Below are 24,273 nucleotides of genomic sequence, written 5' to 3' on the forward strand. Positions count from 1 at the left end.
TTTTAAACTCATATGAAGTATTTTAATGAAAAATAGCTCATTTTAAAGCTTAATAGTTTAAAAAAATATCACATGAATATTGGCCAATGCTCAAAGTTTCAATATCAGTATCAGAAAAGAAGAGATGGTATTGAGATCTCTTTAAGTACATCTCTTCACATGAGAAAAGAGACCACCTCTACATTTAAAAAAGAAATTAGAATTAAAATAAACATTGCTTTACCTCAAGTTCGCAGGAGAAGACATAAGAATATGCAACAACACAAACGTTTAACAAAATTGCTTTTTTTATTTTTCAGTTTTTCTATGGGGCAGCAAACTTAACCCTCCTCTGAACAATATATACAAGCATTTAGCCAAACTCTAAAAGCAAAGCAGATAAAAGAATCAAAGTAAATCATGAATATACACCTGTGAGACTGAGTTAGATGAGTTAAATGTGCACATTAAAGTGAGCAACTGCTTTTGAATGAAGAAAACATGCATTTAAATATGCACGTGATTTACGGGTAATAAAGCACAATCTTGCTTACGTATTTAAAATACGTATCTGAAACAGACCAAGCCCTGACAAATGTCCTCACTCTGCAATGTTAGAGCTTCCTCCTTTCTCTCCCCCTCCTCCTCACGCTTTCCTCTTCAGATGAGGAAGATGATGTCGTCGGCTACCATGACCTGATTATCATCCTGCATGCGTCCGAGGGCGGCACGGACCTCAGCCTGATCGAAGGGGGTGGGACAGGTCTTGTTGATGCCTTCCATCAGAGCGTTCATGCCCACGGACTGAGCGTGTGCAGAGCGGAAGACCTCCAGCAACGCGGCTTTGAACTCCTTCAGCCTGGAAAAAAAAACATGTAAAACTTTAGGGTAAGACAGTAAAAACGCAACTGAAATAATACTTCATCCGCCAGCTGCCCTTATTTTAAACCTCGGCAGATACTGTACTGTAACCTCGACAAGCCCTTATTATGTTTCGAGTGAGATTTGCTTATATTTGAGTAGTATAACTAATGAACATACAGATCCTTCCTGATAGCAGGTTTCACTCAGTAATACATCAGAATGGAAGGAAAATGAATTGTGATTTTCGATTCATGTTGACCTCGAAGCTCAGACTGTGATGATTTTGCAACTAGATAATTAGGCCCAATCCCATCTCACCCCTCGCCCCTACCACTCAGCCCTTAGCCCTCTGTTTTGTGCGTTCACATCTAGGGGTAGGGTGTCCTAATTTTTGTTGAGATAGAGGGGTAGAGTGAAGTGTTGGGGCTACTTGGCCCTTCAAACGGAGGTTTTTCAGAGACTCCAAACAGAGTGTTGTGAAAAAAAGAAAAACTGGAGAGATGGCTGAACAAGAGACCAAAGAAACCCACAAATGTGAGAATTTTCTTTGTTAAAAAGTTACGATAACCACTGTATTATCTTAGTTTAATGTCGTTTCAATGTATTACGGTCGTTTTCGCTAACAGCATGCTAATGTCTTGGTAGCTAGCTAGCTGACTTTCCCGTTCCACCTTAAATAGTCCAGCAGTTCTGACGCCTGAAGCACCAGAATGTAAGTGCTGCACCATTTAAGGTGGAACGGGAAAATTTGAACAACAAGCTGGTGAATATCTGACTTCAGCTTCATATCACTGAAGAGCGGTGGGTGATAATAAATCATTGTCTTATTCCCCCTCTTTGAAAGCATAAGATGCCTTAAATGTAACTAAAGCCCAGCAGTGAGGAGCTGAACTTTACCCTCCTCTGCTGTCACTGAAGACGGGCCGGGTCGCCTACAGAGCAGCGCTAGTAGCTGTTAATGAAGCAGTGTTTTTTTAATTGTTTTTATTTGAGGGTCCCATTTTGTAGGGCAAGATTTCAACCACCACCCCTTCCAACTCAGTTCCAAGGTGTTAGGGTGACACTCAAAAACAAGGGGTAGGGGTAAAAAAAAGAAGAAATGGGCCTTAAACTGGCTATTAAAATGGTGCTAAGCAAGACCAACCAGCGGCTAAAAAGCCCCAGGTACAATTACATTTTTCCCCTAAAGGTGCTTCAAGAAGAAACTAAGGGAACAATTTGCCTGTTTAAAATAGGCAAATTAAATTAGGAGTACATTACTGTTTGTTCCATCAGTGCCAGCACCTACCGGTCCGCTGATAATTCTGAGTGACCGTTCTGCTCAGGCGTCTCCATGGGCTCCTCAGCAGGCCTTGCAGGGGCAGGAGATTGGACTGAACACATAAGGGAAAAAAGCACTGACAATTAATGACCACTTGTAGAGGCAACTAAGAAATGATGAGATGTGCTGTGAGACATTTTAATGTACTCCATTTTGACTGTAATATAATGTAACTCAACATACTCTGAGGTATATCCGCCTCGGTGGTGAAGTCATATGGGTCATAGGGTTCACTGCCCTGTGATGGCCTGCGCTCAGCTGAACGGCGCCTCCTACAGGACAACAATCAAACATGCAAGAACAAGAGTTAAAAATGCTGTTCGCATTTTTACAGCCAAGGGAAAATGCAACTATAAGGGTCTATGTGCGAGCTACAATTCTTAAAAATGATGCTTGAGATAAGCTGATCATGCAAATTTTCACATCTGCAATGCATATATACGATCTACAATGTGTACATCCACAAAGACTGCTGCTTTGTATTTAATGCAGATGGCCCGTAGGGGATCTATAGAATGTCTTGAGTAACCAGACCTCTTCCTCTGCTGCCGAGGGGTATCCTGAGCTTCCTCCTCCTCCTCATCCTCAGACGCTGGGTCCTGATCTCCCTGTCTGGAACGTTTCCTCTCCTTCTCCAGAACCTATAAGACGCAACAGAAATAATAATTATTTTTTTTACCATTTAATTTATGTGTATTGCTTATGGACTGTAGAATATTTGTGTGTAATCTTTGTTAATAAACTCCCTGAACTCTAATAATAAACACTTATTATTCAGATATCAGTCTTAAGATCTGTTATTCACTAACTACTATGACAGTAATGCTTAGTTTTCAGAGTGAGGAGCTGAAGTGTGGAACCACATGCAGGCCATTAGGGCTTAAATACACTTGTTCTTTGTATAACCGAGACCAACAGGAGGAAAGAGTAAGACTTTCGTACCTTTTTAAAGTAGGCAAACTGAACAAGCTCCACTGCCACCTCTGTGTCCTCAAGATCCACAGACTTGCTCATGCGGGCCTTGGCGTGGGCCGTGGACAAACGGATCAGAGTCTCCAGAGTTCTGGCCGTGACAGGGGACGTCTGGAGGGGTGGAAAGACTAATTTAGTAAACCTTTTGGGCACCATGGGAGTGAAAAAATTCCAAATAAACAGCAGATACAACGTCGCCGTCCGAGAGCTAATTCCAGACTAATGACAACAAAATATTCCTAGTTTCCGAAGTAACAAATGTTCATAACATCAGTGTACATTTATATAAATGCATCCAAGGACCTCTCAAAAGATGTTTAACACCAGATAAAGTATGACTGAGCGAGAGTGTAGGCGTGCTGTTCTTACCCGAGCAACGTCTGAGCCAAGCTGGTCCTGGTTGCGCAGTCGCGAGTACTCCTCTGCGATGTGATTGGCTGCTTCTTGGGTCAGTACAGGGGAAATCGCTTTGGCGACATGAATGTACTTCCTCATGAACTCTTTGCTCACCACTCTGTCCCTGAAGAGAGCAGAAGCCACATGCATCAGACCTTTCAGTATAATTAATGATCTAGGACCAATTTATGGCCTTTGTATCCCAATCTATTTGGCACAAAAGCATAAGTATGAGAACTAATTCTAGATTAGCAAGTACATCATTACTATCAGCCCTCTGATACATATGGAATAGGCTCCTGGTAACAACTGTCTCTCATTAAACCCCTTAAAATTCCAGGCTTATTACATACGAGTTGCTTAGTTCAGCAACTAAGGGACTTTAATGCAAACATGTTGGACTATTCTTAGGTTACAGAAGTGTGCAATAAACCTGTGGGGCCACCAGCGGACCCATGGCCTTGTAAGGGGTTAACCCCGTAAATGGCCAGGACCTGCTAGCAGGTTCAAACTGTTACACACTCCCATAATTCAAGAATATCTCAGCCATCTGCGCTGTAGCCCACGTGGTTAAATAATTAGCCTAGGTACAACAGGTTCAACGGGTCTGAAGCACTTCTTTACTATGAAAAACATTAAAAACATAGGTTTTACCTTTGTCTTCTGTTGCCATGGAGAAGGTGGTTGTGCTTCTCATACACCTGCAGCTCTGCCTCTTCCTCATGAGCTGCATCTGGATCATCAGTGGCCAAGACATCTACTGCTCCACCCAGAGCCAGTGCTGCAACATACACATTACATACATTATCTACAACTCACTCTATGACACGGTGCAAACTTGAAAAGGCACAATACCACTTTTTCATTTCTGATTCCAATATAGAAACCTTAGACCAGATTAATTCCTTTTTTTCCCCAATTAATAAAGCGTTTAATGCTGATATTCGCCTGATATCCACATCCATCGATGTCCAATATCACATTCAATGTGCAACAGCATACTATGCAACTCGACCTCTGTTCTCAAAGGTAACACTCAGCTGAGCTGAGAAATGAGACCACTTTAAACTGTTTGGCTGACGCTTGAATACCTGCTCCTTCCTGCTCATGGGGGTCCCGGTAGCGGTGCATGCGCAGCACATGGTCTGAGATCTCCCGGTCCTGCTCAGGGTCCATCTGGTCCAGCATGATGAAGAGAAGGTCAAAACGAGACAGCAGAGAGTCCTGCAGGCCAATATTCTCCATCGGTGTCTTATACTGGTCATACTGCAGAGAGAGAAACAGAAACACAAAGAGAGACAAAGTCACACTCACAAACTAATAGACATCAATGGATTCAAGACAAAGTAATAAATATTAAGCCTCTTTCTGGAAACAGAATATATGACATTATAGTGACTTTTAACTTAGAATTGACAACACATATGAACCTCCCGTAACAGTCTAGAGCACGCAAGTTAATTTTATTAGGGTCATATAAAGGGCTCACCCTTCCATAGACTGGATTGGCGGCCGCCAGAACGCTACAGCGGGCATTCAGACGGGCGTGGATGCCCGCCTTGGCAATGGTGACGCGTCCCTGCTCCATAACCTCGTGAATGGCAGTGCGATCCATGTCAGACATCTTGTCAAACTCATCGATACAGACCACGCCTCGATCGGCCAGCACCATGGCACCGGCCTCCAGCCGACGCTCACCTAAGAGAAGAATGGGGGCGAGCAAGAGTCAAATGTTAATGTGTTTCCTTAGCCATGACTCTCCTAGAACGGTGGAAAAATGCCTCCTTCTTTTGACAATGAACAAAAAACAGTTAAATAAAATTCTGGAAAAAGGATGTCACTGATAATGGACACTCTTTCATTATAGCACCACTCCGTCTCCTTCTCTGTTATCTGCTTCTGTGTTTTCTTGTCTTCTGGTGTTCTGTGTTCTATCATTACATGTTTTTTGGGTTCTTGAAAAGCACAATATAAGTTTCATTTATTATTTTTACTCTTATTATTATTATTATTATTATAGAAAGATTATACTAACTGTTGTTCCCAAACTAATCCTTTACTGTTAAACACATTAGCTGTTAGGGGTTAAAAGGTCCATTAACTCCTTAAACTCTTAAGATCAGCCAGCAGGTCAAGACTTCCATTCCCCACTAATCTTAGTTTCATAGTAGTTACTGAATAACCACATAAGGCTAGCTTAGGGTGTCGCTGACGGACCACATTTCTGCTCCATCCTCATGCATTGTGACTTAAGTTGGAGCAAAAACATGGACCATCTGAGACGGCCCTAAGACCCCTGTTTCAAACTAAAGTACCTGTCTCCTGGTCAGTGGTGACAGCAGCGGTCAGACCCACTCCGGATGAGCCACGGCCTGTGGTGGGGATAGCACGGGGAGCCGTATGCAGCACATAGCGCAACAGCTGAGACTTGGCCACAGAGGGGTCACCTGAGAAAGGACACATGAACATTCAAATTCTATTGAACAGATGACCTGCAGCAGATTCAGACATCAGAATTCGAAATGTCTGCTTTCTTTGGGAAGTCACTCTTCATGACATCTTCATGTTTTCATGAAGCTCTAATGCTTATTTTCACTGTGATACGATTCTAACAGCAATCAAAATTTCTTATTTGTTACTTATTTGTGATCGTCTTTTAACAGTCAGCAATCATAACTGGTTATTCTAAATACTTTTGTCCAACAACAGACATTCCTTTTCTTCATTCTTGTATTTATTGTCAAATTTCTTTTTTATTCACTTAGTTATTGCTCTATTATTGTTTTGCTGTATGGTGTCAACTAGAGGTATGGGTTCCCCCCTTCTGAGTCGTGGTTCCTCTAAAGCAGGGGTGTCCAATCTTATCCGCAAAGGGCCGCTTTGGCTGCAGGTTTTCATTCCAACAAAGCAGGAGATCACAAGATCATGTGTTGGACGGCTGAGCCACTGATTAAACTAGTGGAATCAGGTGAGCTCCTGCTTGTTTGGAATGAAAACTTGCAGCCACAGCGGCCCTTTGCGGATACGACTGGACACCCCTGCTCTAAAGGTTTCTTCCTCTTATTCTCAGGGAGTTTTTCCTTGCCACTGCTACCCTTAACTTGCCCATTTGGAGCTTGAAACTGGATTTTCTGTAAAGTTGCTTTGTGACAACACTTGTGTAGTAGAGTTGTTTGAATTAGTAATAATAAATCTTATTGCCCATCCAAGGTTGTTCTCCACAGCTGTTCTTATGATGTAGCAAACACTAGAAGAAGTGTAAACTTATGTCAAAAACCTGTTCAAGCTAATTTCATCCGCACCTATGAGAAGAACATTGATGTCACCACGAATGCGAGATCCGTTTTCCAGAACCTTCTCCACTCCGCCCAGCAGCATACACAGAATGGCCTTCTTGATGTACTCGTGCCCGTGGATACTGGGGGCCAAGGAGCGGGCCAGCTGGTCAAACACATTCTGCAAAAGACGGAAGAAAACTTTCTGTAAGTTTCATTTGTAAAACAGTGTCCTGTAAGTAGAAGAGCATGTTTTATAGAGTGGCCTGCTTTACAGTCAAGATTTAACAAAAGATAAATTCAGAAAAAAATAAGACAACAACGTACAGTACATCCATATATGCAACATAAATCAGTACATATTTTTGTCTTTTTCCCCAGTTTCTCACCTTTGTGCGAGACTTGCTGAAGTTCCTGATCTTTGCCACGTCATCTGCAGAAAAGTAGGGAGTGACCTCTTTGCTCATCTGCTTCACTTGGCAGGCTATCATAATGGTCCTGAACAGACAGAAAGAATGACAATGATGTCAGAAAACTCATCCAACATTTTTGGTTCATGCACAATTATAAAAATAACAAACTGAGTCAATTACTTACTTTTATCTAGTAGTTACACTGCAGAAGTCTAACATTTTTGTTGTGAATACAAAAACAATGAGCTTCCCAGTTTAACTCAACCCTTAATGCATATACAAATATAAACCTATTTTCCACATTTTTTGTGTACAAATGTTTATCTGTATTGTTCCTGTCAAACAAAAATAAACTAAAATGAATACAAACGCCTTAAATCTAAAAACTGCCAATATGTCCAGATTTCCGTTCCTATTATAGCTACACACCTTATATCTCAGTTTCATAGTAGTTACTGAGTAATTTACAGTAGTTACTCTATAACAAGCCATAAGATTAATAACTCAATAATAGGTCCAAAGGTCAAGGGCTTAAAGTAGCCACAGCTGTGCTGTAATTTCATATCTTCGAACTGTAAGAAGAGTGATTGTACCTGAAGGTGCCAGAAGTGAAGCCACCCTTCTTGCCAGGCAGGCAGCGATAGGTCCCAATGACTTGCACGCGGTCACCCGGTTTGGCCGCGTCCACCAGGTCATTGTCCAGGATGATGTCCACTGAGCGGGGCAGCTGGCCGGCAGGAGCCTTCTCCGGCATCTCCTGCACCGTGATGGTCTGGTGATCTTTATAGATGGACAAGCCAAACTCTGTCTCCAGTGGGTTGTTCTCTTCATCCTAATTGACACCAAAGAAAAATTAAAGCTTGTTCACGTTGGACGTGGATGCAAAAGACACACTTGTTTGTGCACAATAGAGTTCTACACCACTAAAGTCTCAGATCAAATGTTCTCAGTAGTATCCAACTGCAGACCCACAGTACCGAAATACTGGACCCTCACTTTCAGACCCACACTATCAACTCCTTACAAGTATGCCTCTAGTGGTTCATTTCAGAATTGCAGTCACACTTTCCTGCCCTTCTGAGAGAAGTTTGTTTTTTTTTTAGCATCAAAGTGAATTCAGTGTGTAGTAATGCTGCTTTCAAGAACAAGCGAGGCGATAGTTTTGTACATCGTTGTATCCTGAGCATTCAAGTGCCAGATAAAGAGAATACTGAGGTTCGTTAAATGGGTGTTCATTAGCTTGCCGGTATATATCAGTTTTGGCCTATTTTACTGGTGTTTTGAACACATACACTCTTAAAAAGGAGGATGAAGCTTCTTCAAGCAGGCTTTAGTAAAGGAAATGGCTCTATTTAGAACTATGAGCTCTACATGTAACCATTTCATGCTTAAATAGTTCTTGGATATCTGAGGGTTTCTTAAAACATTATGCTGTAATAGCAGAGCCAGTTCTCTGGTAATAGCCATCTGTATGTTTGGCTTCCACACTCTCCATATTACAAATGACAAGCCTCTTTAGCTTTACGTGACATCATATCCAGAGCTGAGGGTGCGGGGCTGACAGTGCAGGGCTGAGAATGCAGTACTGCGGCTCTGCAGCTAGACTCTTCTCAACGTGCTTGCCGTTACAATGTGAGAGCTGATGGGAATACCTTTGTTGGGTAGATGGCACTTGAAGGGAAAGCATCCAATGAGGTCATGTCTGTGTATTTACGCTCCAAAGTCTTCTTAGTGGCTGGGCAGAAATGGACACTTCGCACTACTTTGGGCCGCACCAGAGAGCCTGGAGAATGAAAACAAAAACAAATTACATTTTCTGTAATTACGTTACCTTAATACATTTAGGACCTGTTACTTATACTCTTGGGTCTTGGGGAGACATTATAGGTGGGCGTTATGGTAATATTTTATTGTTATCGTGATATAATACTCACAATCTGCTTTGAGTATATCATGGATATTGCCTGCACTTAAAAAACAACGACCAATTCCATTATAAACAGAGAGTAATTTGTTTAATTGGTTAAAATGCAGCAAAAAAAACACTGAATAAAAACACTGTATGTTTATTTGCTGATAGTGTTTTTAAAACTAGCACCTCTGGGGCTTCTTTGCCTACTCTAACTTATCAAACCCTGAACATGAAACACTGCGATACTTATTGTGTTTTGTGACAATGTCTCCAAATAGCTGACATACATCTATTGGCGCCCTTTTAATATTTATTTTAATATTTCTGGATTGGAGGCATAAACCTCCAGGATATTAAGGGCCCTTGGAGTTTATCTCACCTGCTGGTCTCTGTCCCGCTAACTTATAATCCGGTTATAAGGCATTTATGTATCAGTGTTACACTTTTGGTATTACAGTAATACACTAGTTTAAGGGTATCGCAAAACAGACCACTACTGATAGACTTTTGACCAATATTAACAATTAAACAAAACAACAATGGCCTACAAGCTGAGACCTACATTTGGTGACAATGCCCTCAACGCACACCATGCTCCCCAGCAAGCGTGACGTGAGGGTGCGCGGGGTCACATGTTTGCTCCCAAAGCTGCCCTCCAGTCCAATGAAGAACTCCTCAAACTGCTTGGCGTAGGTGGCGTCCACGGAAGCAACCAGGTCCTTAAGAGCACGCTGGAAGGCCAGGAGCTCTTCGAAAGCATTGTTCATTAGTCTGAAAAACAAAGCACTGCCATTAACCTCAATGGCACTGCAGGGGCACCACTAATCTTTAAAACATGCAAAGGGAGGAAGAGCAGTCTGAAATAGACTGAGTTCTTCAACTCAGAAATGACTCCGAAAGATTATTTGGGTTAAATAAAACTGGTCAATTTACTTGTTACCACATAAAGTAATTATTAGATTGAACTGACAAACCATTTTTACTGTGCAACAAAAAAACTCAAGGAATAAAAACATTTCGGGTGAAGTTCTGAGTTCCCTACTGGGCGGCAGTGGAACTTCCCAGTACACTCGGCTACTAATGGGAGACCATTAATCTTTCTGATTATAAAGTGCTACAGCTTAAAAGTACACTATTAAAAAAGATGGTTCTCCAAGGATTCTTTAGTAAAGCGTTCTAGAGTTCTATATAGATCCACTTAATTCTTAAACAGTTATTTGCCTGGTGATTTTCTTCAGATTGATGGAGAATGTGTTGTATTTGGTTCTGTATAGAACCCTTTTGAAAATGGTTCCATGTAGCACCAAAAGGGTTCTTCTATTCTTACAAGCTTGACATCGTAACAACAGCAGAACCCTTTCTAGCGCTATACACATATATATTTTCAAAAAGGTTCTATACATCCATACGTCCATCAATCTGAATAACCATTTCGCCGTGCAAGTAACTGTTTAAGCAGGAAATGGTTCAATACAGAACTCAGGGTTCTAAATAAAAGCCCCCCCCTTACTAAAGAACCCTTGAAGAACCGCCTTTTTTAAGAGTGTAAGAGCTGTAAGTAACAATAAAGCACTTCAGATGCTGAACCAATGTAAGAGATTGAAATTAAGACCAAAATTTTAATAAAAATCAATTCTTTGCCTCATATATATTGCTTGTTATTAGACAGAACTCATAAAAGTACAACTCTTTCACACCTTTACTTATGTTAACAGACAGTAACTAACTAGTTATTACCTCATGCCAAGACAACAGACTGTTATATGGATCTCGGATGACTCAGATTGTTTTCATGTATCATACTGGGCAGAACTGATGTGAATCCAGGATGAGGGGAAATGTGAACTTTTTCATTTTCAGTATAATGAAGTACGTACTTGGCAGCGCGAGCTTCGTTGCGGCGCCGCAGATCGTTGATGTTGACGATGAGGCGAAATTTATTCTCACTGATCATGTCCCGAACCTTGCTCTGATAGACTCCCTGGTCTTGCTGCAAAACACAATAAAAAGACATAAAGATGACAAACCCTGATTCCTCAACTTCTCTGGTGCATAGTAATACAGCAGACTGTGATGCACTGTAATGGTAGTCCAGACCTGTACTCTGTACTGAAGGTTATAGTTTTAGATTAGAGAAGGTAACAAATATATTCATGAGAAAAACTGTATCAATGAAATTCGACCCTCAGCTGAGAAGAAAATATGTTTTAATATATTACAAGCAGGAGATGGATAAACATATTAGGCAAAGATCTACCTGATTTTACAAAGAGCAAAAGAGGCGAATTTTAAAAAACGTATATGTTGTTTATCCTTATAACAAATCTTTGCGAGAAAATTTTAATTTAGAAACAAATACATGTTCTTACTGTTGTAATAACACTGAAACTATGGAAAAGCTTTTCTATGAGTGTGTAAAGGTATGTTACAAACATTCTGGACACCCCTTTAAAACTGGCTTAGGTGTAAAAATACTGAGATTCATCTAGTTCATGAAATTTCCGTGAAGGTTGGTCAATTCTTTTTATTAATATATTGCGATGCAAATACTTTATACAAAAGTATCGATGTATTCAGGTGATTCTGTAACTAAATATATGTTTGTACGAGTCTCTGAAAAGTGTGAAAAAGAAGAAAGGCCAAAAACTGTTAACTTTAATTGGCTGATTTTTGTTGATTAAGGAAGACCCTCATTAAGCTGCCTTTTACTTTATTCATTCATCCCTCCTTGGGACCACCGGTGCTTCCAAAACACACTTCATCATATTCTTCATATTTCATAAGCTACATTCAGAAGGTGGGTGTCGTATGAGAGCTGGAACTGTCTTCTTTCCAGTCAAATAGATGGGTGATGTAATTTTAAACCCTTATAATAAAAGAAGCTGAAGTCGACCCATTTTTCCACAAATCTGGGCTATAAACTATAAACAGATGGCGTCTCTTCAGTGATCTGCTCTGTAAAAATTATTTGTATAAAAAATACAAAGAGTGTCTAAGATTTTTGGCTTTCAGCAGTAAATTGTAAGCATATAGCAATATGTGTGATCATAAAACACATGTTCTGTTAATTTGAGGGGAACTCTTACAAATAAATAAATAAATAAAATAAAAATGTACATTTATTTCATGCAGTTACTGAATCATTTGCCTCATAATTTGGTCATGTAAATTCAGATGGACAAACCAAAATATACCCTGGAGAATGAGACGTTAACTGCTGTTTTACTGCTCATCATTGTGGTCTTTCAATGCTCTGCATGCAACGTATGCCTTGTGTGTTTATATACTGACACACAAATTACACTAAAATAAGGAAATACTGATTCCTGGCTGATGTTTTGCTGATAAAACAGAAAAATTCTAACTTTAACTAACACAAACGGTGTTTAATTAACTTTTACACGACGGTTTGCTGGTGTGAGGACAGGCCTAGCTTTTGTGTGCACGAGCAAACAGGTCTTTGTTAACTCGGTAGCTTAGCTGGGCACCTGTTTACACCACACAGCACGTCTTAGCCCGTTTACTGACCACTAAAACCGCCCGAACTAGCGCACAATGGTGCGTGTGTCACACTGAGGTGTATAATATTTGGAATACCTGCTAAAACAGCTGAACTATCCCACCTGGCTGCAGGTCAGTTACCCCTCAACGAGCTCGAGCTACAAAGGTGCAGTACTTACATCGTCGTCCAGAAAGTCCAGGTAGTCCCTCTGAGCCTCCCTCATCTCATGGTCGTCCACGACTTCAGTGGCCATTTCTGGATATAGAGTGATAAATTTGTTAAGACCCTGCGGACAAAACGCACCTCGTGCCGAGCGTATCGACCGACCACCCCGGTATTCTGCTCTGAGTCCCTTTTTCGCGCCACACGGAGTTCTGACGCTGTCTGTTCTGCGCCGTGATTGGTCAGAGCAACGTCGAGTAATTATAATATGCATCGTTCTACGGCGCGCCGTCCAATAAGGCAGCGGGAGCTGTGCTTCCGTTCAGCCCCTTTCCACATTTCGCGCGAAAAGTTCTGGCTACCGCGCATGCGCCGCATGACCAGGCAGCGGGTTTACGCTTACCAAAGCCGATTCTCCCGGGAAAATTCGGCTGCGCATGCGCCGCATGACCAGGCAGCGGGTTTGTGCTTACCAAAGCCGATTCTCCCGGGAAAATTTCGGCTATCGCTGCTCTCTTTCACGGTGTTCTCCCAGGATCAGAAACCTCCCGTATTTCACCCGGTTTAAGACACAAAAGAAGTGCAAATGCTTTAAACTGAGATTGACGCTGTGCTTCTAACTACATGGCCTGTCTCTTTGATGGCCTGGACGTGGCCACGCCCCCTGAAAACAGCGCCATTTGAGAGCCTCAGAGACCAGTGCTTCTCTTTAGAAGGGAAAAAGTCTTGTACATATAAGTATTTTATCTGTTTGTTTGTTTGTTATTTTATTGGTCATGACCAATACAGATTCTAGTCTTCATAATATTTTAAAATAATACCTATAATAGAATATAGGGACCAGGATGTTGTTCTCATCAGGTCATCTAGAGTAGGGGTCGGCAACCCAAATGTTATGAAGTGCCATTTTGTCCTTTCAACAAAAGTCAAACCACCTTGGGAGCCACAACGTTTTATGTCTACAATATCTTTTTGACTGTAAATATGTCTCAGTATGTGCTAATCTACTAGTAAGGTATAAAAAATATATAATATAAACGAAAATGTAGACTTACTTGCTCTGCTTTAAGCTTTAGCTCAGCTATAGCCAGTTTTCTTGCATCTCTGGCAGGAAACTTTTCCTCGAAAGTGGAACAGTTTCTTGTAAAATGTCTCTCAACTTTCGACTTTTTACGAGGCTGAAGTCGCTTTTCATTCGCCAGCTACTTGTTCTAATTTTCCCGTTCCACCTTAAATGGTGCCTGAGGCACCAGAATGTAAATGCTGCTCCATTTAAGGTGGAACGGGACAATTCAAACAAGAAGCTGGTGAAAGAGAAGCGACTTCAGCCATGCTACTTTTTAGTGTTTGACAGTTTCTGGTTGCAGATTAAATGTATTAGGAAACCAGCTGGAGTGATTATAAATGCAAATAAGTCCATTCATCTCCAAATTAGCGATGTTCATCTTGAATCTTTATCTTCGCCGTTTCTTTAGCTACTAGCTAGGCAAGATTTGTATGCGTTGCTATGGTGGCTAGCAGTCTGCGCACCAACCTTCAGGGTCAAAGGTCAGTAAATCAGCAGATATAGCCTACATTAACTCCAGCGTTTAAGACCATTCATTGTTAAAACTGTGTTGAACGATCAGCAGAGCTTTATTTTACTGCAAAGAAGGATTATTTTATTTTCAACTAAAAATCTAATTCTGCTGTGGAGACATAACAGGCCAGTAAAAGAGTCGCATGTCGCCGACCCCTGGACTAGAGCTACATGTGCCTGTATTTTTCGTATCCTGTTATCCAGGCACTGTAATGTGCTGGGCCTGGAGTAATATTTTTCTTCAAATGTAAGTGCTCACACTCATACCGACAAAATATTTAAAAGATAATGAGAAGATAACTGAGAAAAGTCTACAGAATCACTATGAAAGTCACTCTTTATGTCTAGTCACAAAACGTGCCCCCCTCCCCATCCTGAAAGCAGATCTCGAACATCCAGTTCAAAACCATCCAATGTGATTTATGCACTGAACAAAGCAATGCAATCAATTTACTTGATTCAACTTGATACACTACCACACTTCATTGATCTCATCATTGTACTTACAGTTTTTATTACTGCTGTGCTCCTAATGCATTTTCCATCATGAAGTTGTACATGGAGTCTATATTCAGTACATGCTGAATGCTTACCACATGTCGCACTCATGCACCACTGGTGTCTGTTACACTATGCAGTTGCGTACACATGTAATAACAATGAAACAGAAGTGAATAAGGAAAAACAGCCAAACTCGATTTATTAACACTTCACACTGAAAAAATGAGGCATTCAATTTACTTGGTTCAAATGTGAACATAATTTCCACGTTAATAAACTATATCAACAGAATTTTATCTCTCAGTTTATAAACCTTTAGCAATGGTTGTGTGGATGTAATATGTTTTCTTAATGTTTAACAATAAGCACATTTTAATAAAAAATCAAACAAAACTACTCTGATTTTGCCAAGATAAGCAGGAATAGATATTAAAACATAAAGCAAAAAATGACTTAATAAATGCAAAAATAAATGGGAATTGTCTTGTATTGTCTGGTATCACTGTGCATTGTTTTGTGGTGTAGACTACTGATTGTATGGTCACTATTTTCTTCATTTACTTGCGTTTAGAACCTTGCGCATATGATTTTGTCCTTTTTTTTTAAAGAAGAAATATAGTCGTATACACAAGTTTGGATACCCCTGGCCAAATAAGATATTTTTTCGATTTTTGAAGTGAAAAAATGTAAACACTATGTAATCACAAATGTAAACTTCTATAGCAAAAAAATTTAAACAAAACATTTCCTGTAAATGTTAATGCACAGTTATTTTACATTTGATTAGCTCAAAAATATAAAAAAAACATAAAATGGTAAATGGGGCATATATAAAAATGGACATACTTTCAGTTTATTTAACTTGTTAGGTCTTACAAGTTGACTTGTTAGAGAATAGTCAAAAATGAACATCTGAAGAATGCAAAACAACATCTCAAAGCCAGAGGCATAACATCACTGAAGATATGTTTAGAGAAAAAAAAGAAGCAGAATTTGATGAAAAGAACACCTTGCCAACTGTTAAGCACAGGGAGGGATCTATTATGCTTTGGTGTTGTGTGGCAGCCAGTACTAAATATCTGCAAAATCTGGAAGCAAATGTGACACAGTCAGTCAAAAAAACTGAAGCTGAAAAGAGGCCATCTTCTACAACAGGATCCAATCCAAACATCTAAAACATACCTCAACATCCTCCATGAACGTCTTGAAGAAATGAAATTTGAAGCTTTTGGAATGGCTCTCATAGTTACCTGACTTAAACACCACTGAAAGCCTGTGGGTATATCTCAAACATGGTGTTCATGCAAGATGGCCCGAGAATCTTGCAGAACTAGAAGGGTTCTGCAAGGAAGAGTAATTAAAAAATTCCTAAAAAAAGAATAGAAAGACTCATAGCTGGCAACAGAAAGCATTTGCAATCTGCCAAGACGGAATGTTGCCAAGTACTGCCAAGGATTTCACACCTTTTGCAAATGCAACAATTTATATTTTGTGGGTTGATTACTATTTTTTAAGTGAACCAAATATAAAGTAAATGTGCATTTGTAACATTTGCAAATATATTTATGTGTAAATAAATAATAAATGTGAATATGCTTTGCTGATCACACTCAACTAATGCTTTCCTTCCCACCTTCAGATACCCAGGTTTCCAGTCGCATCTCGGCATGTCTGACTGACGTCTCTTCATGGATGGCAGCTCAGCACCTGAAGCTCAATCCTAGCAAGACTGAGCTGGTATTCATCCCTGCAACTACAGGTCCTCATTATGATCTCGCCATCTCATTCAAGAACTCTCTGATTGTTCCGTCTGAAGAGGCAAGAAGTCTCTGTGTGATTCTGGATGGTGAGTTATTGTTCTCAGCTCATATTGCGAACCTGACTCGGTCATGCAGGTTTCTCCTGTACAACATCCAGAGGATTCAACCCTTCCTCACTCGAGAGGCCACCCAGGTGCTCGTTCAAGTCAAGTCAAGTCAAATTTATTTGTATAGCGCTTTTTACAACTGATGTTGTCACAAAGCAGCTTCACAGAAATCCATTAAAGACAAAGTTTTAACATGAAATGTAAATCCTCCAAGTGAGCAAGCCAGGGAGGAACCAAGGCTCACATGGGGGGACCCATCCTCCTCTGGTCAAACTACCTACAAAATTATTATACTACTAATATTAATAGTAGTAGTAGTAGTAGTAGTAGTTAGGAGTCCATGAAAACTTCAGTGTAGAGTGGGAGTGGGCAGCTAGTCCAAGTCAAGTGGCGGTAGCTGGGCAAGTGGCGGCGACTGGGGCGTGGGCAACTGGTCTGAAGCGGGTAGCAGGAGAGCTTCGCAGACAATCATCCATCAGTGTCCGTCCAGCAGGTGGGCAGTCGTTTACTCAGAAAAAGTTAGGGAGATAGAATTAGTTTTGTTGAGTGTTCAGTCTCTTGTCATCTCAAGGCTTGACCACTGCAACTCACTCTTGGCTGGTCTTCCTATGCAGGCCTTCAAGCCTCTGCAACTCATCCAGAATGCAGCAGCACGGCTCGTCTTCAATCTTCATAAGTTCAGTCACGTCACTCCACTGCTGCGCTCCCTTCACTGGCTTCCTGTAGCTGCACGCATCAGATTTAAACCCTGATGTTTGCCTACAAAGCCAAAAGCAGACCAGTCCCCCCTACCTGATGGCAATGGTCAAAACTCAAACTGTACCTCGAGCCTTTCAAGCTTCAAGCACAGCTCAGCTTGACCCGCCATCCTTCAAGACGCGTAGAAGACAAGCATCAACACTTTTCTCTGTCCTGACACCCGGGTGGTGGGACAAACTCCCACTCGCTGTCCGAACAGCAGAGTCTCTCGCGGTCTTCAAACACAGACTGAAGACACATCTCAGCACTTAAGAGAGCACTGAGTATTTATTGAATTGCACTGCGCTGTGTTTAACGCTGTTTCTTTTTCTCTGGGTATCAACATCGGCTTTTGTTTCTAGCAGTATCTGAGCTCAGGATGAACTTTCTCTCTAACCTATTTGTAACTAGCAAAGATACTTTCTCTGATTAGACAACAAAGCACTTTTTGTAAGTCGCTCTGGATAAGAGGGTCTGTTAAACGCTGTAAATGTAAATGAATATGCATGGCAAAATAAATAAATCCCAAAAAAGATTGTGTAAAAACTAACTAAATAAAAAAAGCATGTACATAAAGGTATATATTTTGAAACTGTTTCTAATTGTTCAATTGTTTACTGTTAAAGTTATATTTTTTCAGTTACTGTGTCATTTATTGTCCCCAGTTTACACGTTTAAAGACATATCGGTAAAAGGCTGGCTTGACACTTTAGTGCTCCCATTCAGACCAACTCTCAGCCACGTGAAACTTGTAGCCCCTCCCAACTCCTGAACCTGCTCGACTTGCTGTTCTCTTCTGCAGATCAGCTGTGGATTGCCGAGAGACCAGCTCACTCTGTCACTAGGGACAATGTGGGCTCCTGCATACCGACCAACACTAGATAGGAATCAGGAACAGGAGTAAGATTATTCTACCGACAGTGACTAGCTGGTGTCCTTAAGGTGTCGTCAAATACCAGAGGCAGGTGAGTCGTATGTCTGTCAAATGTCCTGCACGACAGCTAAGCTAACAGTCTAATGAATAGGATAAATCATTTTCTTCACTAGCTGGCTCACTTTTTTTGAATGCAACTGTGTTTCTTAAGTTAAATTATTACATTTCTGTGTTTAGAGTAAAAGGGGTTACTGTGTGAAATATTGCATGAAAATAGAGTTTAACCCATCATCTGCTAAAAAAGATAAATAGTGAAGAAGCTCTAAAGTGCTTTGAGCTTCTCTAAAACTTACTGGTGTCCCAGCTCCAAGCATTTCCACTATAATGCAGTAATTCTTTTAAATGACACTTAGATGTTGCCTGTCAAAGAAAAGACAAAAGACCTGCCATTAAGCCAGATAGGTGTGGCAGCTAGATAATACCTACTGCCCACTTCGGTATGTAGAGGTTGTGGTTATGTCGGCGTGATGCATAAGACAGGGAAGGCAAATTTCCATTTGATGTGAGTCTGTTATCATGCTTTGTGTTTACCTGAAAAACTGAGTCACCCTACTGAACCTATAAATCGTGAATCATTTAATGTAGAGGCCTTGTGTTGGGCAGATAAGTATAACTTGTATAACAGATGGCGTTCCTAATGGGTTTTTAGACTCAAGGTGCAGGTGGATGTAGTCATGACTAACATTTTGCTTTTGCTGTAAATATCACCTACCCTCATACTTCACTCGTCTCTCTTTTTCTGCAGCACACCCAAGGGCACCTTTTCGCTTCCACACCGGTTTGTCTCTCCTGCTGTTGTCATTTCCTCTGTAACCCACCACCATGTCAAGTGGAGCTTTAGGCTGGGTTAGCACCCTCACCCTCAGCATAAAACAGCTGGCCGGCCTACCCCGCCTGTCCCACTCCCTGCCCTCCCTGCCATCCCCCCAGCCCACGCTCCCTGCCTCGGACGTTCCCATCCTGTTCCGTGAGCCCTACATCCTGTCGGGCTACCGGCCGCTGGGCCAGCCATGGCGCTGCTATATACTAAGCCTCTTCCAGCAGCATAACGAGTCCCTGAACGTGTGGACACACCTGTTGGCGGTCCTTGCCGTGCTGCTGCGCTTCTGGTTCTTCGCCGCCTCCAGTGACTTGAATCCAGACGCCTCCTCACTACCTCTTTGCCTCTACATCTTGTCAGCCCTTACCTACCTCAGCTTTAGTGCTGCCGCCCACTTGCTGCAGTCACACTCTGAGCTAGCACACTACTCCCTCTTCTTCCTGGACTATGTGGGCGTGGCCACATACCAATATGGCTGTGCACTGGCCCACTACTTCTACTCCTCCGAGGAGCCGTGGAGGCAGAGCCTTGTGGGGGTGATGTTCTTGCCCGGAGCAGCTTTGCTAGGCTGGTTATCGTGCACAAGCTGCTGTTTTGCAAAGCTACGCTACCGCCGGCCCTACCCGTTCCGCAGGAAGCTCTTCCAGATGGTGCCGACCAGCCTGGCCTACCTGCTGGGCATCAGTCCAGTGGCCTACCGACTGGCCGCCAGGGCCTGGGATGAGACAGAGCTGGTGCTGCATGCATTGCAGGTGGCCTTCTTCATGCAGGCTGCTTTCTTCTTCTCCTGCCCAGTGCCGGAGCGCTTCTTTCCGGGAAGGTGTGATATTATAGGCCACGGCCACCAAATTTTCCACTTCTTCCTTGTCATGTGCACCATGTGCCAGATGGAGGCGCTGTGCAAGGACTTCCTGACGCAGCGGCGCTTCGTGGTGCAAGTGCATGGGGAGTGGACCATCTTGCTAGCTGGAGGTTCTTTCGTTGTCCTCGTGCTATGCAGTATTCTAACAGCAGGTCTAATGCGAAGGAGAGTCCAAAGGCAGCTACAGAAGAAGGAGTGAAGAAAGACTGAGACTGACATACGGTTGTGGGAATTCCACATTTTTGCTCTGTTCCAGCTCCGCCCACACCTCCACTAAGTCTTCAGTGTTTTTGATTGTTTATTTCTGGTGTGTTGAGAGCTGAAATACAGCAAAAATGTGTACCAACTAGGACAAAGGTCTGCAGTTTACGGTCCCATGTTTTATAGCCACTGGTAGTTAACTGAACCACTGATATAACTGATTGGCCACCTAGTGTCATACCTACCCATGACTGCATTAACTGAATTTACACAAATGTCCCCTTACCTCAAATGTATGGTACATACAAAGCCTTCATGGTAGTTGCTACCTCTGTTTTTAGTTATGCTACATACTTTAGTCCATTTTTATACACAACAGTGTTTCATGCATTGTCAGGAACCGCGTGAGCAAGTCTATTTGAGATGACTTAACAATGTATGACTTACTCATGTATGTATGCATTTACTCCCTCACTCATCATCTAAGCCGCTTATCCTCCTGGGTTGCGATGGGGGCTGCTGAAGCCTGTCCCAACACTCATTAGGTGGAAGGCAGGAAACCCCTTGGATTTTAAACCCATGTAGGCTCAGGTATGGCCATACCTAGTGCTCTTCAAATACTATGGTTCTTGAGGGAAAAGTCTTATTAAGGACGGTTATTGGTAACATTCATAATCAGTTTATGTAATAAAGCTTAGTAGTCTCGCTCTCATGATGAGGCCGGTGTGTATAATCTATGGCTTAGCCAGAATTCCCTCATGGCCCAGCTTTATGCATGTCTGGCAGAGTGACCTATTTGCCACAAAGCCTTTTTAGCCTGGGGCTAATAAAAAAGGAAAGAAGGAATAATTGTAAGAGCTGGATTTGGGCGTGTTGCAATCGGGGGTGGGATGGTTGAACAAAGAAGTCACTTTTATATTGCATTCAGCAAATGCAAGACTCCTAGAGACTGCTTTTGCCAAAGAGCCAATCAGATGCTGGCTCAGAAGAGCAGCAGAGCAGATTACTTGGTTAGGTTTGCTTCAGAACACCAAGTGCTCAGCTTTTCAAGTTTCACAGAAACCACATTTACCCATCACATACATATATGCATGTAAGTATTGTGTATGGCTGAAAATATCACGATATGCTAATGAGTGTGTTGGTCCTTACATTCTATTCGCAGTGTACTGTATTTGATTAATCAAATCATTATTACCTCGGTTGGGGGGTGAAGTAAGAGATCTTTACCTCCTTGAATACAACTGTGTTTCAGGTCTGGGTGTTTTGCAAGAGTTTACAGTAGAGACTTGAAGGATGTGTTGCATGTCTTAGAGAATATTGATTTTAAAAAATGGTGCAATTATGCACAAATCAGCTCAAAAGAATTTGCACAATTCTGAGATGAAACTGTAAATGACAAATTATTAAATGAGATCATTCAACAATACTTAAAACAGTTTTTATGTCTTGTTGTACACAAGAATAAGAAAAAAATGTATTTTAACTTGGGGCTCATATGTTGAAATGAGAAATTTGAAATTTTGTGTGTTGAATTTTGTTTATGCATATATATATATCGCTGCTGTCAGAACAAAACCTTGTATCTCCATTTTTGTCGTTTTTCAGGTTTTGTCATGATCTGAAAGTGCCTGTTGCCCTTTACACTGTGCGTAAATTTCATGATGAATGGACCAAAAGAAATGGCCCAAAATGACTTGGAAAAAAGTCTGGTTCCATTGACTCACATTAAAAGTAAAGTATTTTTTTTCCTTCTCCTGTAAAGTTACCATTTCTACACAAATACACAGAAGTCGGGTCAACTTTTTTATGTGAAATGCAAATAAAAACAGAAAGCTGTGATTTGTTAATCTACTTTCACCTGCATTTGAATGAAAACAGTACAAAGACAACATATGTAATGTTTTATCTTAACTTAATTGTTTTTTGTAAGTATATGTTCATTCTGAAATCGATGCCTGCAAAACGATCCAAAAAACTTGGGATGGGGCAATTTAAGACTAGGAACAAAGTGAATGTTCAAAATAAACATCTTGCACAGGTGATACATTCATGCTTGGATATAAAAGGAGCATCCAGCAGTAGCAAGGATGGGTCAAGGCTTACCACTAAGCCAAAAATGAGTCTGCTAAAATTCAACAGTTTAAACATAACATTTCTCTGCAAACATTTGCAAGGATTTTAAGGTCCCTCTATGGTGCATAATAACATCAGCAGATTCAGGGAATCTGGAGAAAGCTCTGTGTGTAAAAGCTAAGGCTGAAAAGCTCACTTTTACTTTAAGATAACGTACACATTAGTTTCATATGTTGAATGACAATATACCCCAATTCCAAAAAAGTTGTGATGTTGTGTAAAATTTAAATAAATGTAAATAAAAACAGAATGCAATGATTTGCAAAACCCATAGACCCATATTTTATTCATAATAGAACATAGAACACATATCAGATGTTGAAAGTGAGACTTTTTTTAACTTGATGGCAGCAACTCATCTCAGAAAGGTTGGGACAGGGCCATGTCTACCATTATGTAGCATCCCCTCTTCTTTTATTATCAACAGTCTGTAAACGTCTGGGAAGTGAGGAGACCAATACACACACACACACACACACACACACACACACACACACACATATTACATGGACAAAAGTATTGGGACACCTACACATTACACCTATCTTTTATGACATCCCATTCTAAATACATAGGCAGTAATATGGAGTTGCCTCCACCCTTTGAAGCTATAACAGCTCCCAATCCATGACAGGGCCTCGCAAACTCCATTCTAGCTCAAGCCAAAGGTGTTCGATGGGGTTGAGGTCAGCGCTCTGCATGAGCCAGTCAAGTTCTTTCACACCAAACTCACCCAGTCAGGACTTTATGGAGCTGCTTTATGCACTGGGGCTCAGTCATGCTGAGACAGAAAAGGTTCTTCCCCAAACTGTTCCCACAAAGATGGATGCACACAGTTGTCCAAAATGTCTTGATCTGCTGAAGCATTAAGATTTCCCTTCACTGGAACTAAGAGTTCTAGATCAACCCCTGAAAAACAGCCCCATATCATCATCCCTCCTCCACCAAACTTTACAGTTCGCAAAATGCAGTCAAGCAGGTAACATTCTTCTGGCATTCGCCAAACCCAGACTCGCCCATCAGACTGACAGACAGTGTGATTCATCACTCCACAGAATACGTTTCCATTGCTCCAGAGTCCAGTGGTGATGTACTTTACACCACTGCATTTGACACTTGGCACCATGCTTGGTGATATAAGAAACCCATGGAATGAAGCTCCCAGCGCAGTTTTTGTGCTGATGTTGATGCCAGAGGAGGTTTGAGCTCTGCAGTTATTAAGTCAGCAGAGCATTTGGTGACTTTCATGCTCTATGCTCATCAGCACTCGGTGACCTGCTCTGTAACTTTACGCAGTCTGACACTTTGTGGCTGAGTTCCTGTGGTTCCTAAACACTTACCCTTTTCAATAATACCACTCACAGTTGATTGTGGAGTATCAAGTAGGGAAGAGATTTCATGAACTGACTTGTTCCAGTGGTGGCATCCTAATACGGTACCACACTCGAATCCAGTGAGCTCTTTAGAACGACCCATTCTTCCACAAATGCTTATAAAGGCAGACTGCACGGCTCAGTGCTTGGTTTTATACAACTGTGGCTAAGCTCAGTAAATAGAAGACAATAAAAATTGTGCACTAAAAGACAATAGAAAATGTGCAGAATAATACCACATTTAAGTTTGTTCCCTGTACAGGATGTATTAACTTATTTTCAAAATCAACAAAACATGTAATTTGCAATGTAGATCTGGTCAGAAATTTATTGGGGGCAAATCCAAATTGCTCCAGAAGTATTTTAGCTGCAGCATGAGTAAACCTGTAACCCCAGCACTATACATGACTATTCTTCCCAACTGTAGCTCTTGCTCTTCCTTTGTAGCCCCACAACACTGACTGTA

At 41.4% G+C, this 24,273-nt stretch overlaps 2 protein-coding genes across 2 annotated transcripts; one reads left to right on the forward strand and one right to left on the reverse strand.

The window, feature by feature from the left end:
* Positions 1-269: 269 nt before the first annotated feature.
* mcm3 (minichromosome maintenance complex component 3) lies at positions 270-12,990 on the reverse strand. The gene is made up of 17 exons (XM_036581407.1): positions 12,813-12,990; positions 11,010-11,122; positions 9,695-9,903; positions 8,873-9,003; positions 7,814-8,052; positions 7,197-7,305; positions 6,835-6,988; positions 5,848-5,979; positions 5,022-5,230; positions 4,624-4,798; positions 4,187-4,313; positions 3,506-3,656; positions 3,107-3,247; positions 2,699-2,805; positions 2,348-2,436; positions 2,132-2,216; positions 270-838 (listed from the first exon to the last, which is right to left on the reverse strand). Exons 1-17 carry the CDS (start codon positions 12,885-12,887, stop codon positions 640-642), a joined length of 2,445 nt encoding a protein of 814 aa, XP_036437300.1. The 5' UTR covers positions 12,888-12,990; the 3' UTR covers positions 270-639.
* A 6,247-nt stretch (positions 12,991-19,237) lies between these two features.
* On the forward strand, positions 19,238-21,785 carry paqr8 (progestin and adipoQ receptor family member VIII). The gene has a single exon (XM_036582646.1). It carries the CDS (start codon positions 19,238-19,240, stop codon positions 20,294-20,296), a length of 1,059 nt encoding a protein of 352 aa, XP_036438539.1. The 3' UTR covers positions 20,297-21,785.
* Positions 21,786-24,273: the final 2,488 nt, after the last annotated feature.

This window comes from Colossoma macropomum, unplaced genomic scaffold, assembly GCF_904425465.1.
Source record: "Colossoma macropomum unplaced genomic scaffold, Colossoma_macropomum, whole genome shotgun sequence".
Classification (NCBI taxonomy): domain Eukaryota; kingdom Metazoa; phylum Chordata; class Actinopteri; order Characiformes; family Serrasalmidae; genus Colossoma; species Colossoma macropomum.